General features: G+C 44.7%; 1 protein-coding gene across 1 annotated transcript in view; it reads right to left on the bottom strand.

The window, feature by feature from the left end:
* Positions 1–9,463, bottom strand: part of REELD1 (reeler domain containing 1) — a 21,896-nt gene extending 12,433 nt beyond the window's left edge. Inside the window, 3 exon segments of the mRNA XM_025439075.2 lie at positions 3,605–3,803; positions 4,636–4,715; positions 9,445–9,463. Of these exon segments, the coding sequence (XP_025294860.2) occupies positions 3,605–3,803; positions 4,636–4,715; positions 9,445–9,463 (298 nt within the window).
* Positions 9,464–13,882: the final 4,419 nt, after the last annotated feature.

Here is a 13,882-nt window from a genome sequence, read left to right as displayed (position 1 = left end):
TTGGACTTAAGAGTCCTTCAGACGAGAACTTTCTCTGCTAAGTTTGCTTTCTGTGAGGGGAAAAAAAAAAGTCAAAAACTTCTGCACCACAGGGACCATTCTTACAGTTTCCCAGGCACATTAGGAGATCATGAACAATGAGCTGTTAAAGCACATTCTCAGTTGAGGGGACCCAGGGCTTTCCCATTTTCTTCCAGAAGCACTACAAGAAGATGTCCTTTGAGCCTTTGTTTGATGGCAGAAGGTGGTCTCCTCTCCCCAGATCAGATCAAACACCAAAGCCTACAGAAGGAGGTAAGGGCCATGCCCCACAGACTAGGTCACAGCCTCAAATACCACCCTCCCCTCTTTAAGTCTTGAGGTTTCTGCTTTCTCACTAGCCCCTGTCTACTTGAACCCAGGAAAACACCCACTCACCGAGGGACACACTTTCCTTCAGGCTGGGTGGACTGGCTCCCCCGCTCAGGGTTGCAGAGACACATCTTTAAAACAAGTCTTTTCTTCTCTCTTCTGTTTCTCCTCTAATGAGCAGGACAGCAGCTGTTACTGCTAATCCCCAGCAGCCACAGGAGCCGTCCCTCAAAGTCCAGATCCAGCCTTAATCACATCGGTTTTCTCTAGGGCCACGTACATGTATTCACACACGGTTTCCACACCAACACTGTTCAAGCCTGTGTGAAGAACTAGAGGGAACCAGAACTGGTGTTGCCCATGGCTGGCATTGGCATCCTCGGCAGGAGCCGGGTGCCTTCATCTTGGTTTCCCTCCCAAGGGGAGAATGCCTGAATCGAACACATTTCCTTGTTCTCTGCTTCTTGAATCGATGGGAACTGAAGAAGTGATCCCTGGTGCCGTGGTATTAAATGCCATGGCCAGAGAGCAATGTTTGTTATAAAAAAAGCTACACAAGCCCCTTCCCTCCTCTTTCATTGGTACCGAAGCTGGAATTCACAAAATTGCAGGCATATGAGAATCACCCAAGACACTTGATAATAGCACGGGGCCTGGAGATTGGCGGTTCTCAAGGTGGGGTTCCCAGAACACACCATCAGCATCATCTGGAAGCTGATAGAACTGTAAATTCCTGGACCCCTCTCCAGATGAATTAGATCCTATCTCAGATCCATAAATACAGCAAAATAGAGGAGGCTCAAACAGTGCCATGGTATATGATTCTATTAATATAACATTCTGAAAAAGACAAAAGTATAGAAATGGAAACAGGTCAGTGGTTGCCAGGGGCTGAGGTTGTGGGGAGGGCGAACTGCAAAGGGTAGCACGAGGGAATTTGGTGGGGCGGGGAGGGGATGCAACTGTTCCGGATCTATTGGGGTGGCAGTTACACAACTGTGCATTCTTGTTCAAACTCAGACCACACATCGAAGCTGTACATCAATAAACGCCGTATATAAATAAGTAGAATAAACAAAAAATGGAGGGGACAGATACACAGAAGTAGCTATTAGGCAAATGACCAGTGGGTTATCATAAAGGAGTTACATGAGATTAACTCCATGAGAGCCCCAAATCCCTCACCGAAGTTACATTTGAACTGTACCTTAAACACTGAGGAGAATTTTTCATGGCAGTAAACACTGGGGAGCATTCTAGAATGAGAGGAATGCATTGAATACTCTTTACTCCATGTCCTGGCTACAGTCCCCTGGAGAGTCTTCCTGTTCAGAGTATGGTCCTTGGACCGGCAGCATCAACATCCCCCAGGAGCTGGTTAGAAGTGCAGACTTTCAGGCCCTCCCTGCAGCCTGCAGATCCACTGAGTTCATTTCTGCTTTTTTTTTTTTTTTAAATAAAGATTTTGTTTATTTATTTGAGAGAAAGAGCAGAGATCATAAGAGGGGAGTGATGGGGGCAGGAGGAGGCCGAGGGAGAGGGAGAAGCAGACTCCCTGCTGAGTAGGGACCCTGATGTGGGGCTCCATCCCAGGACCCCGGGATCATGACCTGAGCCGAAGGCAGATGCCCAACCAACTGAGCCACCCAGGCACCCCCGTTTCTGCTTTTTAACAAGCTCCCCAGATGACTTTCAAGCACATTAAAGCCTGGAAGTATTTTTTTTTATAAAGTTTTTTTTTTTAATTTTTATTTATTTATGATAGTCGCACACACACACACGGGGGGGGGGGGGGGCGGCAGAGACATAGGCAGAGGGAGAAGCAGGCTCCATGCAGGGAGCCCGATGTGGGACTCGATCCCGGGTCTCCAGGATCGCGCCCTGGGCCAAAGGCAGGCATTAAACCGCTGAGCCACCCAGGGATCCCAAGCCTGGAAGTATTGCTCTGGAGAATCTGCCCAGGTGTCAGCCCTTGGAAGAGCCCCCACAGTGTGACAACCTCCCATCTCACCTGACTGATAAATCAGAGATGATCACTTTACCAAGACTAGGTGATCCATTGACTGGGCAGCAACCCATCAGCTACCTTGAGGATCTGGACTTTTCAAGGAACACAGATCATTTGAGCCAAAAGGTTAAGAAAAGCTGGACTTGGAACAGGTGGCAGGGCAAGCCAAAACTGAATTTCATTCCTGAAACTCCTCTGTGGCCTTCTCCTTTATTAGAACTCGTGTGAGGGGCTTCTTGTGTGTTTCCTTGTTTGTTTTCATTTTTCCACCTTTAAAACTTGACCGTGGAGTCCTGAACAGGGCCTGGTATGCTTGAAAGAGAAGATTGCAAGGCAGGAGGAAAGCAACCAAAGTCTGAAGGGATTTGCGTATCATAGTGAGGAGGTCGAACCACATCCAGTGGGAAAGAAAGGAGTTACTGTGGCCGCTCAAGCAGTAGAGCAGCAAGACACGCAGCTGGGATTCCATGAAGGCAGTTCTGGAGACGGATGGAGGGCCAGCGCCAGAGATGAGGGGCTGTGTAGGCCAGTAGGAGATGAGGGGGTGAGTGGTGATGGAGGGGGGATGGAGTCAGGAGAATCATCTGGAGATAGACTTGGAGACAGACAAGAACAGAATGCAGGGTGCCCAGAGAGAATTCCAGCATGGACAGTGTGGGGTGAATGCAGGGAGAGCTGTGGCCTGACCATTAGGCGTAGTCTCCACTCCAAAAATCTTGATGAGGTGAACGACTTACCGAGGAAAGCACTCACATAGAGACGACAGTCTTACTGCTGTAAGCTTTGTTTTGGAGCCAATTTGCTTGGCCTATGATGGCAAGTAGCCATGAGGTGATGTGCCCTGAAACCACCAGAGGAGGTTGAGCCTTCCTGGCCTAGGACTCCAGTATTCCCCGAGCAGAATGAAATCAAGCTGATGAAACCTGGCTCCTCTACGCCTCTGTCCGACCAGGAACAGGAAATCTCCATCTCCTGCTAAGTAATAAAGGAATCTGGGTTGGGGTGGCTCGGAAATGAGAGGGCCTTCCAATGCTATTATCCTAATTTTCCAACCTTATGTGGCTGCTTAAAAGCTGTTTGCTCAGATGCTTCCAGGCTGACTTCGAGTCTTCAGCCCTCCAGCCAGGCTGGGGCCTCCTGCCCAGAGGCCCAGCGAGGCCTCCCTCTCTGAGGCTCCGGCACAGCTCCCTGCCGCTGCCACAAGTGGGGCACAGCTCCCTGCTGCGCAAAAGTCCCGCCACTCACCCACGTCATACTTCTCCTTGGATACCAGGAAGCATTTTGCCCTAGACATGGCCCCATGGCCTGTCACACCCCCAGCCTCCTCTGAGCCAGCAGCAGGCCTGAGCCGGTCCCCCCACAGGGCCGACTGTACCAGAGCAGTGCCCTGATCGTGAGGGAGCTCCTCCTCAGGCAGGGCCAGGCCACATCCTCTCCTGGGACTCTGACAGAGAACACAGAGGGTTTCTCTGTCCCAGCACTGGCCAATAGAAATACAATGCAAGCCACGTAGGTCATTTGGATTCTTCTAGTTGTCATAGTTTTATTTTTATTTTTTTAAGATTTTATTTATTTATTCATGAGACACACACACACACACACACAGAGGCAGAGGCAGAGGCACAGGCAGAAGGAGAAGCAGGCTCCATGCAGGGAGCCCAATGTGGGACCCAATCCCAGGACCCCAGGATCATGACCTGAGTTGAGGCAGAGGTTTAACCACTGAGCCACCCAGGGGCCACTCGTTGTCCTATTTTTTTAAAGTAAAGAAACAGGTACAACTTATTCTAATAACACATGGATCTAACTCAGTATATTGCAAGCATTATCGTTTCATGGGCAATCACACAAAAAAGTATTATCAAGATCTCTTGCATTCTCTGCGCAGGAAGCCTTCGGGACCCAGAGTGTATGTCGCACTGGCAGCGCCTCTCAGCAGACGAGCCACGTTTACAGCTCAGAGGGGCTAAGTTGCTACCGCATCGGGCAGCACAGGTTTAAACCAAGGAAGGTGGCTGAGCCAAGAGGTCATGATGCGGGGCCGGGCCGTGTCACACCGTGCGCAGGATGTAAACAGAGGCAGCGAGGCTGGGGGGAGAAGACACTACCTGCCAATAGTGACACATTTACACGGTGACTCCGTAGTACAGGCACTGGTGTGGGAAACCAGTAGGTTAATTACCTCGTCAGTACCCACAGCAACACTATGAGGTCCAACTTATTTTCACCCCATTTTAGAGATGAGGAAACTGAGTCACAGCATTTGCCCAACTTGCCAAAGATCGCACAGCTTTCAGGCTGTGATAGACGGGGTTCCTTGCTACAGGGTTGCCACCTGCTGCCTTTGTGACCTCATCTAAAAAAAAGAGATAACCATAATTTTTGCCCCTGTATCCCAGAGTTCCTCTGAAGTTTCACTGAGGTAATAAATAATAAGCGGTTAGCCCTTCGCGTGGGAAGGGCTCAAAACACATTTCGTTCAGGGAACGACCAGGCTGGCTGAGCTGCAGAGATAAGGCGGCCTGTGCCCAGAGAGCAGAGGCCCCTGGCCGTGTGGCCCCCACGGGTGAGCGCGACTGGGACGAGCGAGAGGGGGGCAAGGACAAAGCCAGAGCAAGGCCAAGAGCATTGCAGGCTCCTCTGGCCCCAATCCTGTTCCAAAGTGAAGAAGGCCAAGCTGTGTGCACCAAGAAAGTGAGAAAATGCTGTTTTTGCTTGAATCTGCTTGAGCCATCTCACACTGGCAGTGTAGTGGGACTTGACATGTTAACGTAACTGAATCACCACGTTGACAGCCCATGGCCCTGACGAGGATAGTTACAATAGGAATCACAGGAAAATCTGGTGGTGGGTTTTCCGGTTATAAATGAGAAGCTCTGCGTCCTTCTGCAAATCATTTAACTTCCTTGGGTTACCTCGGGTGTAAAATAAAAGGTTTGGATTAAATAATCTCTTAGATTTCTTCCAGCTTGAGAATTATACATATTTTTAAAGTTTTGAGTCATAAAGGTAGAAGAAAGAGTTAGACTGCAAAGCATCTCGAGATGACATGGATATGGCACGTAATTACAGAGTGGCATATAAATATTGCCGGCACTGACACCACCCTGACTCACGACAACCCTAGGAGCCAGCCTTAAAAAAAGTTTTTTCAGGGATTCCTGGGGGGCTCAGTGGGAGCATCTGCCTTGGCTCAGGGTGTGATCCCAATGAGGCCGCCATCGGGCCCCCCGCGGGGAGCCTGTCTCTTCCTCTGCCTGTGTCTCTGTGTCTCATGGAATAAATAAATAAAATCTTAAAAAAAAGAAAAGGTTTTTGCAAATGCCCATTGAAACCTCAAAAAGGAAGGACCAATAGGGCGACAGAGCTCACAGTGCCAGTTCCACCTCTGGGACCATAATTCCAATAAACACATGGACATTTTCTTCATGCTCAGTCTCTGGAAAGAGCACATGTGCCTTTGGTGACTCATTATCAACCTTTTTCCCTTTTTTCATGCCTCGGTCATAAATTGCCATTGAATTTGAAGAATGTTTTTACATAGACATTGGCTATTCTAGGATCCTTATTGTAGTGAGCATTCTGGAATTTACCAAAATATTTTTTTTTTTTTCCCTAAAGCATACAGGTTTCTGGAGTGCTAGGACAATGTGTGTAAGAAAAGAGAAACAGGGGATCCCTGGGTGGCTCAACGGTTTAGCGCCTGCCTTTGGCCCAGGGCGTAATCCTGGAGACCCAAGATCGAGTCCCATGTCGGCCTGCTTCTCCCTCTGCCTGTGTCTCTGCCTCTCTCTCTCTCTCTCTCTCTGTGACTATCATAAATAAATAAAAATTAAAAAAAAAGAAAAGAGAAACAGTATCCATTTTCTTCAAACCCAGCTTTAATTTACTTAAAAATGGGCAATCAATGGGCATTCTGTACATTTAGCAAGCTTGGTGACTTTTGTTTCATTCTTCAGGATATAGTGAACTTTCTTCCAAGAAAGAAATAAAGAAAGGGAGGAAGGAAGGAAGGAAGGAAGGAAGGAAGGAAGGAAGGAAGGAAGGAAGGAAGGAAGGAAAGAAAGAAGAAAGAAAGAAAGAAAAGAAAGAAAGAAAGAAAGAAGAAAGAAAGAAAGAAAGAAAGAAAGAAAGAAAGAAAGAAAGAAAGAAAGAAAGAAAGAAAGAAGAAAGGAAGGAAGGAAGGAAGAAAAAAGGTTGATTTAGTGCTCTTCTTCTACCCAGTTATCCTCTCCTCCATTCTCCCGGTTAAAGAACAATACAGAGGACATTAAAACTAATCACTATTTGAATGCTGATTATTTGCAAACATCTAAGGCATCTGCTGATGCAACAAAATATCAGCAGGATCTCTCCTCTGGAAGCTGATGTGTTGTTGCTGGGGGCGTGGTAGTAAGATGGAAAAGAGAGAGCTCTGAAGTCAGAGAGCAAATTAGTTTTGTAACCTTAGATAGGTGAATAATGTTGGTGAGCTTCATTTTTCCCATCTGTAAAATGGGGTGACTATTAGATTCTTCAGAAGAATGTCATCAAGACTAGATAGGCTAGCACAGGGATGCACAGCAGTAAATGCAAGCCATTGTCTGGAAAGGAGACAGGATTTAGAGCAGAGAGGGATATTTCAACTAGAGGCAAGAAAAGAGTTGACCTTAGGGGTGAGGTGGGGTTTGGATAGAGAGAGAGGGGTAAGAGAACATTCAAAACAGGAAGGATGGCTTGAAGAAAGGCGTGACAGTGGAAGGGGCTGATGGCATTGGCAATAATTATCCAGAAATAAAATAGGGTGCATCTGACATACGGGTGATGGTGACAGGGCTGTTGATGGGAGTAAATGGAGGTAAAAGGAAGACTCAGTAAGATTTAGAGATTGTTTGTAAGGTGGCCAAAGTGGTTTTAAAAATCGGTATTTAGAAAGCCCGAGCGAATAATATAACTACATCCAAAATAGGGAAGTTGGTGGCATTCAATTTTAGATATGCCGACAACGCCCTCAGCACTCAGTTACTCCTTCAGCCAGTCTCTAAGTAAACGCCTGCCAAGTGCAGGCCACGTGCCCAGGGCTGGGGATCTGAAGATGAGGAACACAGTGTCTGCCCCTCCAAGGCTGACGATGGAGACTAATGCATCAGCAGATAATCACAAAACAATGGGATAAATGTTTAGGGGAGAGAGGATCATGTATTGTTACGGCAGTATAGAAAATGAGTATCGAGGCTTCAGAATTTCCTCTTCCCTTTCAAGAAACCCAAACATTCGCATCTTGTGATTGGATGCCAAAAATTAGCCTCGAAGCTCAATGTTGAAATAATTCCAGGGATTTCTACATATACATGGTTTTGTAGCATCTTTTTTAGGATCCTATGCTATATGCACTGTTTATCCTCGTGGGCACGTGGACTTTGTGGTGCTCTCATTCATATCAACTTAGTTCTAAACCCCTGGAAGGTCGGAATCATCTTAAAATTACCTAGCTCCCACCCATAGCACAATACCATGCTAACCATAAGTCATCTCTTAAATAATTTAGTATATCCTTTATTTTAATCATCCTTCTTCCAATTTTTCCAGGGAAGTAGGAAGAGCAGCTCCCGTTTATTGAGCTCTTATTACATGTCAGGGACACATCGAACACTTGCACAAACTCTTCTAATCCTCCCAATGACCCTATAAAATATGTGCTAATACCCTCCCCACTTTACAGATGAGGCATAGAAAGCCTTAAATAACCTGCCTGAAGTGACAGTGCTAATAAGTGGAAGAGCTAAATTGTACATCACTGCGGAGGAGCTCTGGAGCCTGTGCTCCTAACCCCTGGGCTATGACACTTGCCATCAAACGTTTAAGAAAACCCAAAGCATATGGAAGGAGTGGCTTGTGCTAGATCAGAGGGCAAATGAAGGGAGCAAGACTTCAGTTTCCTATTTCTGGCACCAAGGTTTGGAAGGCCACTTTGGATGAGTAAAAAACCTAGTTAGATCTCCTCCCTGAAGATCTTGCATTTTGACCCTGCAAACCTACCATAGAAGGCAAACCACTTTCCAAGGCATGCAAGAAAAAGCCATGCAGTGGGTCTGGACTTCATGGGTCTTCCATGTTGAAATCTGCCAGGTGTTTCTCCCTTCTTCTGACTATAGCAGATTTTCTCCAATTAAGGAACGTTTTAAAATTGTAAGGATACAATTTGTATCCTTACAATTTTAAAGGATAGGGCGCCCGGGTGGTTCATTGGTTAAGCATCTGACTCTTGGTTTCAGCTCAGGTTTTGAGTCTCAGCATCCTGGGATAGAGCCCCAGGGGTGGTGTGGCGCTGTACACTCAGCATGGGGTCCCCCTCTCCCTCCCCCTGCTCGTGCTCCATCTCTCATTCTCACTCATAAATAAATAAATAAAATCTTTTTAAAAATTCTAAGGCTATATTTTTCTCCTTTCCCTCTCTCTTTTTAAAATAAAGAGCATAAGAAAAAATAAAATCAAAAGCATAGCATTCTGTCTCAATACCTAAACACCATTGTTCATTTTGTCACTCTCCACGAGCCCTTTCATCTCCCAGCACGGAAGCAGTCATAGACGAACAGAGCTTATTCTCCTTTATGGAAGCCAAACCCAAACCTCTTATCATTTCTGCGTCAGAAGGAAACAAATTTGGTTAGCCACATCAACCCCCAGCCTGTTGTCGATGGAGAATACCAAGATCTTCGAATGTGAAAGCCTTCATCAAAATTTTTATTTTTTTCCCCAACTTTTTAGACATTTTTCAAGGCAGCTCCAAAGAGCAAACTCCAAAAATGATTCTGTTATAGACCATGTCTGCAGGACAAATTCCTTCTTCTGTTTTACGACCCTCAACTCCAGAGCTGGTCTGCCTTCCCCCGTCACCACCTGGAGCTCTGTCGCATTCTGTTACCAGTTACCACAGCTCTTTGCTCTATTAAACAGACACCTAAAACCGACAGGCCTCATGCACTGGCCCTGGTAAACAGCATAGAAATCATCCTCTGGGCCCCTCAATACTGCAGCCATACTTACTGCTGGATTTGAGCCAAGTCCCTACAGAATTACTGAGGTCCTCCACACACCCCTCTAACCTGTGAAGCTGGCCCCCATCTTCGTGAGTTTGAGACACCGCAGAGAACTGTACTCATTTACCTCCAACCATAGGGCAGTGTAGGAAAGCAGGAGAGAAGTAGCAGACTTCCCAATTCCTGGACCACTGCCTCCTTCTTCCTTCACACAACAATGCTGCAGTGAGGTCAGCAAACTTCACGAGGCAACAACAACACCATTAAAAGTTTAAGGAGAGATCCCAAGTTGGCTCAGTGGGTGAAGCATCCGGCTCTTGATTTTAGCTTGAGTCATGATCTCAGGGTTGTGGGATCGAGCCCAGCATTGGGCTCCATGCTGGGTATGGAACCTACTTAAGAGTCTCTTTCTCACTTTTTGTCTGCCCCTCCCCACTGCTCTGAAAAAAAAAATTGCTTTTTCATTAAAAGAAAAAAATTTAAGGAAAGACCTACTGTAGGCCGAGCCATAAATACCACTTAATTCTATTGCATTGCTCTACCTCAGGCCGTGGTATTTGCCTACCTCATGATTTGGAGTAACAGTGATATTTTTGTTAGCATCACTGTTATTCCTGCCACAAAAGTATCAGTAGTTCCCTCCCAAAACCAGATTCACACATGTATTCCTGAGGGACCTATAGTTAAGCAGAAAATATTAAGTATTTGAACATAGTTTAAAGGTAAGCAAAATTCAAATATGGCAGTCCCTTAGTATGTTTTGCTTTCCTATGTCACGTGTATAGAAATGACAGTTTGAAATATACAACATACAGAACAGTCTCGTGTAGGATTTACTCTATGTAGCCAAATTCTTTAAAACTACATATATTACATGATATATAAACACACCATTTAAAAAAGGTTTTTTTGTTTTGTTTTGTTTTGTTTTTACCACATGTGTTATTATCTTATTTCTCTGGATTTTTGTTTTTTGGGTTTTTTTTTTTTAAAGATTTTACTTATTTATTCCTGAGAGACACACACACACACACAGAGAGAGAGAGAGAGAGAGGCAGAGACACAGGCAGAGGGAGAAGCAGGCTCCATGCAGGGAGCCCGACATGGGACTCGATCCAGGGACTCCAGGAACATGCCCTGAGCAGAAGGCTCAGGTGTCCCCTTCTCTGGGTTTTTGAATGTTTTCAACCCACTAAGAATGGATGATTGGCAGGGATCCCTGGGTGGCTCAGTGGTTTAGCGCAGCCTTTGGCCCAGGGCGTGATCCTGGAGACCAGGGATCGAGTCCCGTGTCGGGCTCCCTGCATGGAGCCTGCTTCTCCCTCTGCCTCTCTCTGTATCTTATGAATAAATAAACTAAAAAAAAATTTTTTTTAAGAATTGATAATTGGCTCAGTCTGAGCTTCCTAGCAACTAAGTGAAAGAGGTAAACATAACCAGTTGTCTGCTTCTTATCTGTATAGACCATAGGAGAAAAGAATGGGCTAAAATAATACAAGAAGAAGAAGAATTGTAAACTGGCTGAATGACTTCCCACAAAGGACACTCACTGTCCGCCCCATCACATCCCCTGTGATGGGTGGGGGTGGTTCTTGGGGCTCCTTTTCCCTGGGGCTGCGGGAGGGAGGTGCAGCAGGCCCGGGACTCCGGCCTGTGGGTGCCCCACCACGGGGAGGGGCAGGCAGACGACTGCATGACCAAATAACGATGAAAAACGATCTTGACAGGCTAGAGCAATGAGCTGAATCTAACAAGATGAAATTAAACAGGGACAAATGTTAAGTGTTTCTCTTAGGTCGGAAATAAACCCATGGCATAAGCCCAAGGTGAGGAGCTATAGCTCACCAGCAGGCATTACAAAAACAAAACAAAAACAAACACTTTAGAGCTTTAAGCTGAAAATATCACTAAAAAATAAAACACCAACAACAATTTTAGTGCGATTTTGTCTCCTGAACAAGGGACACAATCGGTCCATTATATTCTGAAGTTTTATTCCACATTTGGAATTAGATTCTGGGCACCCTGGTTTACTTTTATGGAGGATGAGTATATCGCAGTATTAAAAAACAAGTTTGGAAACAGCAAGGTAATCATCAATAAGCTCCTGCACCAAACACAGCTATTTTCATTATTTGCATGTCATTTTTCATGTTGCATGCTCACTTTAAAATGAGTATACAGGAGAAAATTAAATAAAGCAGAATAAACATTCACAAACTGGAGTGCATTTGGAGGCGAGTGACCAGAGTGGTTTGTAGACTCTGAACCGTGCATTTCCGAAGAGTGGCTCGGCATACAGGGAGCTTCACCTCTAGGGGAGAGGGTCCTGAAAACTGTCTTTAAAGCTGAAAAGTTGACAAGAAGAGAGTAGGTTTGTCCAAGGTGAATTTAAGGGATAGAAGGGAGAACTGCATTTGTAAAATTTTCAGTTTTTAAATGGCCTTCCCTTTAAAAAAAAAAAATTACCATCATATTGGGTTTGAAAAGTATTATTGAGGAGTGCCTGAGTGGCTGAGTGGGTTAAGTGCCTTTGGTTAAGGTCATGATCCCAGGGTTCTGGGATTGAGCCCCGCGTCGGGCTCCCTGCTCTGTGGGGAACCTGCTTCTCCCTCTGCCTCCTCCTCGTGCTCCCTCCCTCTCTCTCTCTCTCTCACTATCTTTCTCTCTCTCAAATAATAAATACAAATATTTTTAAAATGTATTATTGCTTTGTTATTAGTAATATTTCCATTTTTATAGATTAGGATATTTGGGATCAAAAATGTAAAATGATTGAGAGCAACATCATGTGACCAGTATGTGGCAGGGCTGAGACACAACCAGTGTGTTCAAGTTACAGTGAGACATACATAAATTCATTATTACATGGATAAAATTTTCCTAGGAGTCATATCCGTACAAAATATAAATCTTTATATTTCCCCACAGATCATGCATTTTATTTTATTTTTAAAGATTTTATTTATTCATGAGAGACACACAGAGAGAGGCAGAGACACAGGCAGAGGGAGAAGCAGGGTCCCCACGGGGAGCCCGATGTGGGACTCCATCCCAGGACCCCGGGGTCACGCCCTGAGCCGAAGGGAGATGCTTAACCCCTAAGCCACCCAGGTGCCCCTAGATAGTGTATTTTAATGAAGTAATGAAAGAAAGGTATTTAAGAACTGGCCAAAGCAGTGGTTTTCAAATTTTTTGACCACAATCTATAGAAGGAAATAAACTTATATCCCCACCAAGGACACACAGAACCAAGAATAAAATGGAAACAAAAGCTAACACAATAAAACCGATAATTACTATAAGTGGCACACTTTGATTTTTTTCTATTTTACTTTTTAAAAATGCTGCCCTTTATCCACTAAATTGATTTCATTTCCCATGCCATACCATGCAGAACTAGAAACATGGAACTAGAGATGTAATGAGACTGCTTCGGTGAGCTAGATAGCCAAGAATTCCTTTCAACAATGAGATTTAGTAATTCTGGATCTCCCCAAACTTTAAAAAACAAAAATCAAAAAAACAAAAAACAAATCCTAAACCGTAGTGCTTTTTGTTTCCAGTTTATTGCTTTCACTCTTATTCTAGTTTCTCGGGCTCTTTCACTCTTGGTTCTATGTCTAGTATTATCCATCCCTACCTATACTACAGCCTCTGAGAAATCTTTCATTCCTTTACCTGAGTAATTGATGCAAATATTAAACTGTATAGAAGCAAGCACAGACTGTCACATATTTTAAGTATAGTTGTCCCACACGGCTGTGTTGACATATACTTACACCTTTTTCATGTCAAGGAATCAGTTCTACATCCTCTGATCATATGAACAACTACTTCATTTTATTTTTGTCCACAGGCTGAGTTTTGTTCAATGTGTTAAGATTAATAAAGGTCACTACTCGGACATGGGGTGGTTGGTTCTGAGCAATAAATGAGAAAACACATGCTGACTGCTTTAGGCCACACCTGGCATGTGGAGATTGCTCAGTACTCTTTAGCCAGGAATGACATTGTTGGTGACAATGATAATGTCACAATTACAATCCTGTAGTTTAGTAGTTTAGAAACTCTGCCGTTTGGGATTCCTGGGTGGTTCAGCGGTTTAGCACCACTCTCAATTCACCTGGTCTCCTGCCCAGGGCCTGATCCTGGAGACCTGGGATTGAGTCCCACAGCCTATGTCTCTGCCTCTCGATCTCTCTGTGTCTCTCATGAATAAATAAATAAAATCTTAAAAAAAAAAAAAAAAGAAACTCTGCCAATTAAATGTTAAGTGGTCTTGACATTCCTTGTTTATGTGAACCCATCCTGCCTTCTAAAAAATTATCTTTTTTCTAAGCTTTTTAAAAAAAATTTTTTTTAGTTTTTTAAGGTTTTAATATCTTCACTGGTCTATTGTTTCTCTAACCATTTTTTTTTTCTTTTTATGATACCAGAACTCTTGTTCATCTCTCATTTTCTGAATCTCACAGGCTCCTACTGGCATTCCCACTGTGTCACC

The sequence above is a fragment of the Canis lupus genome, chromosome 15 (genome assembly GCF_003254725.2).
Source record: "Canis lupus dingo isolate Sandy chromosome 15, ASM325472v2, whole genome shotgun sequence".
NCBI classification, from domain to species: Eukaryota; Metazoa; Chordata; class Mammalia; order Carnivora; family Canidae; genus Canis; species Canis lupus.
The sequence above is the reverse complement of the archived record's forward strand: the minus strand, read 5'-3'. Positions and strand labels throughout refer to the sequence as shown.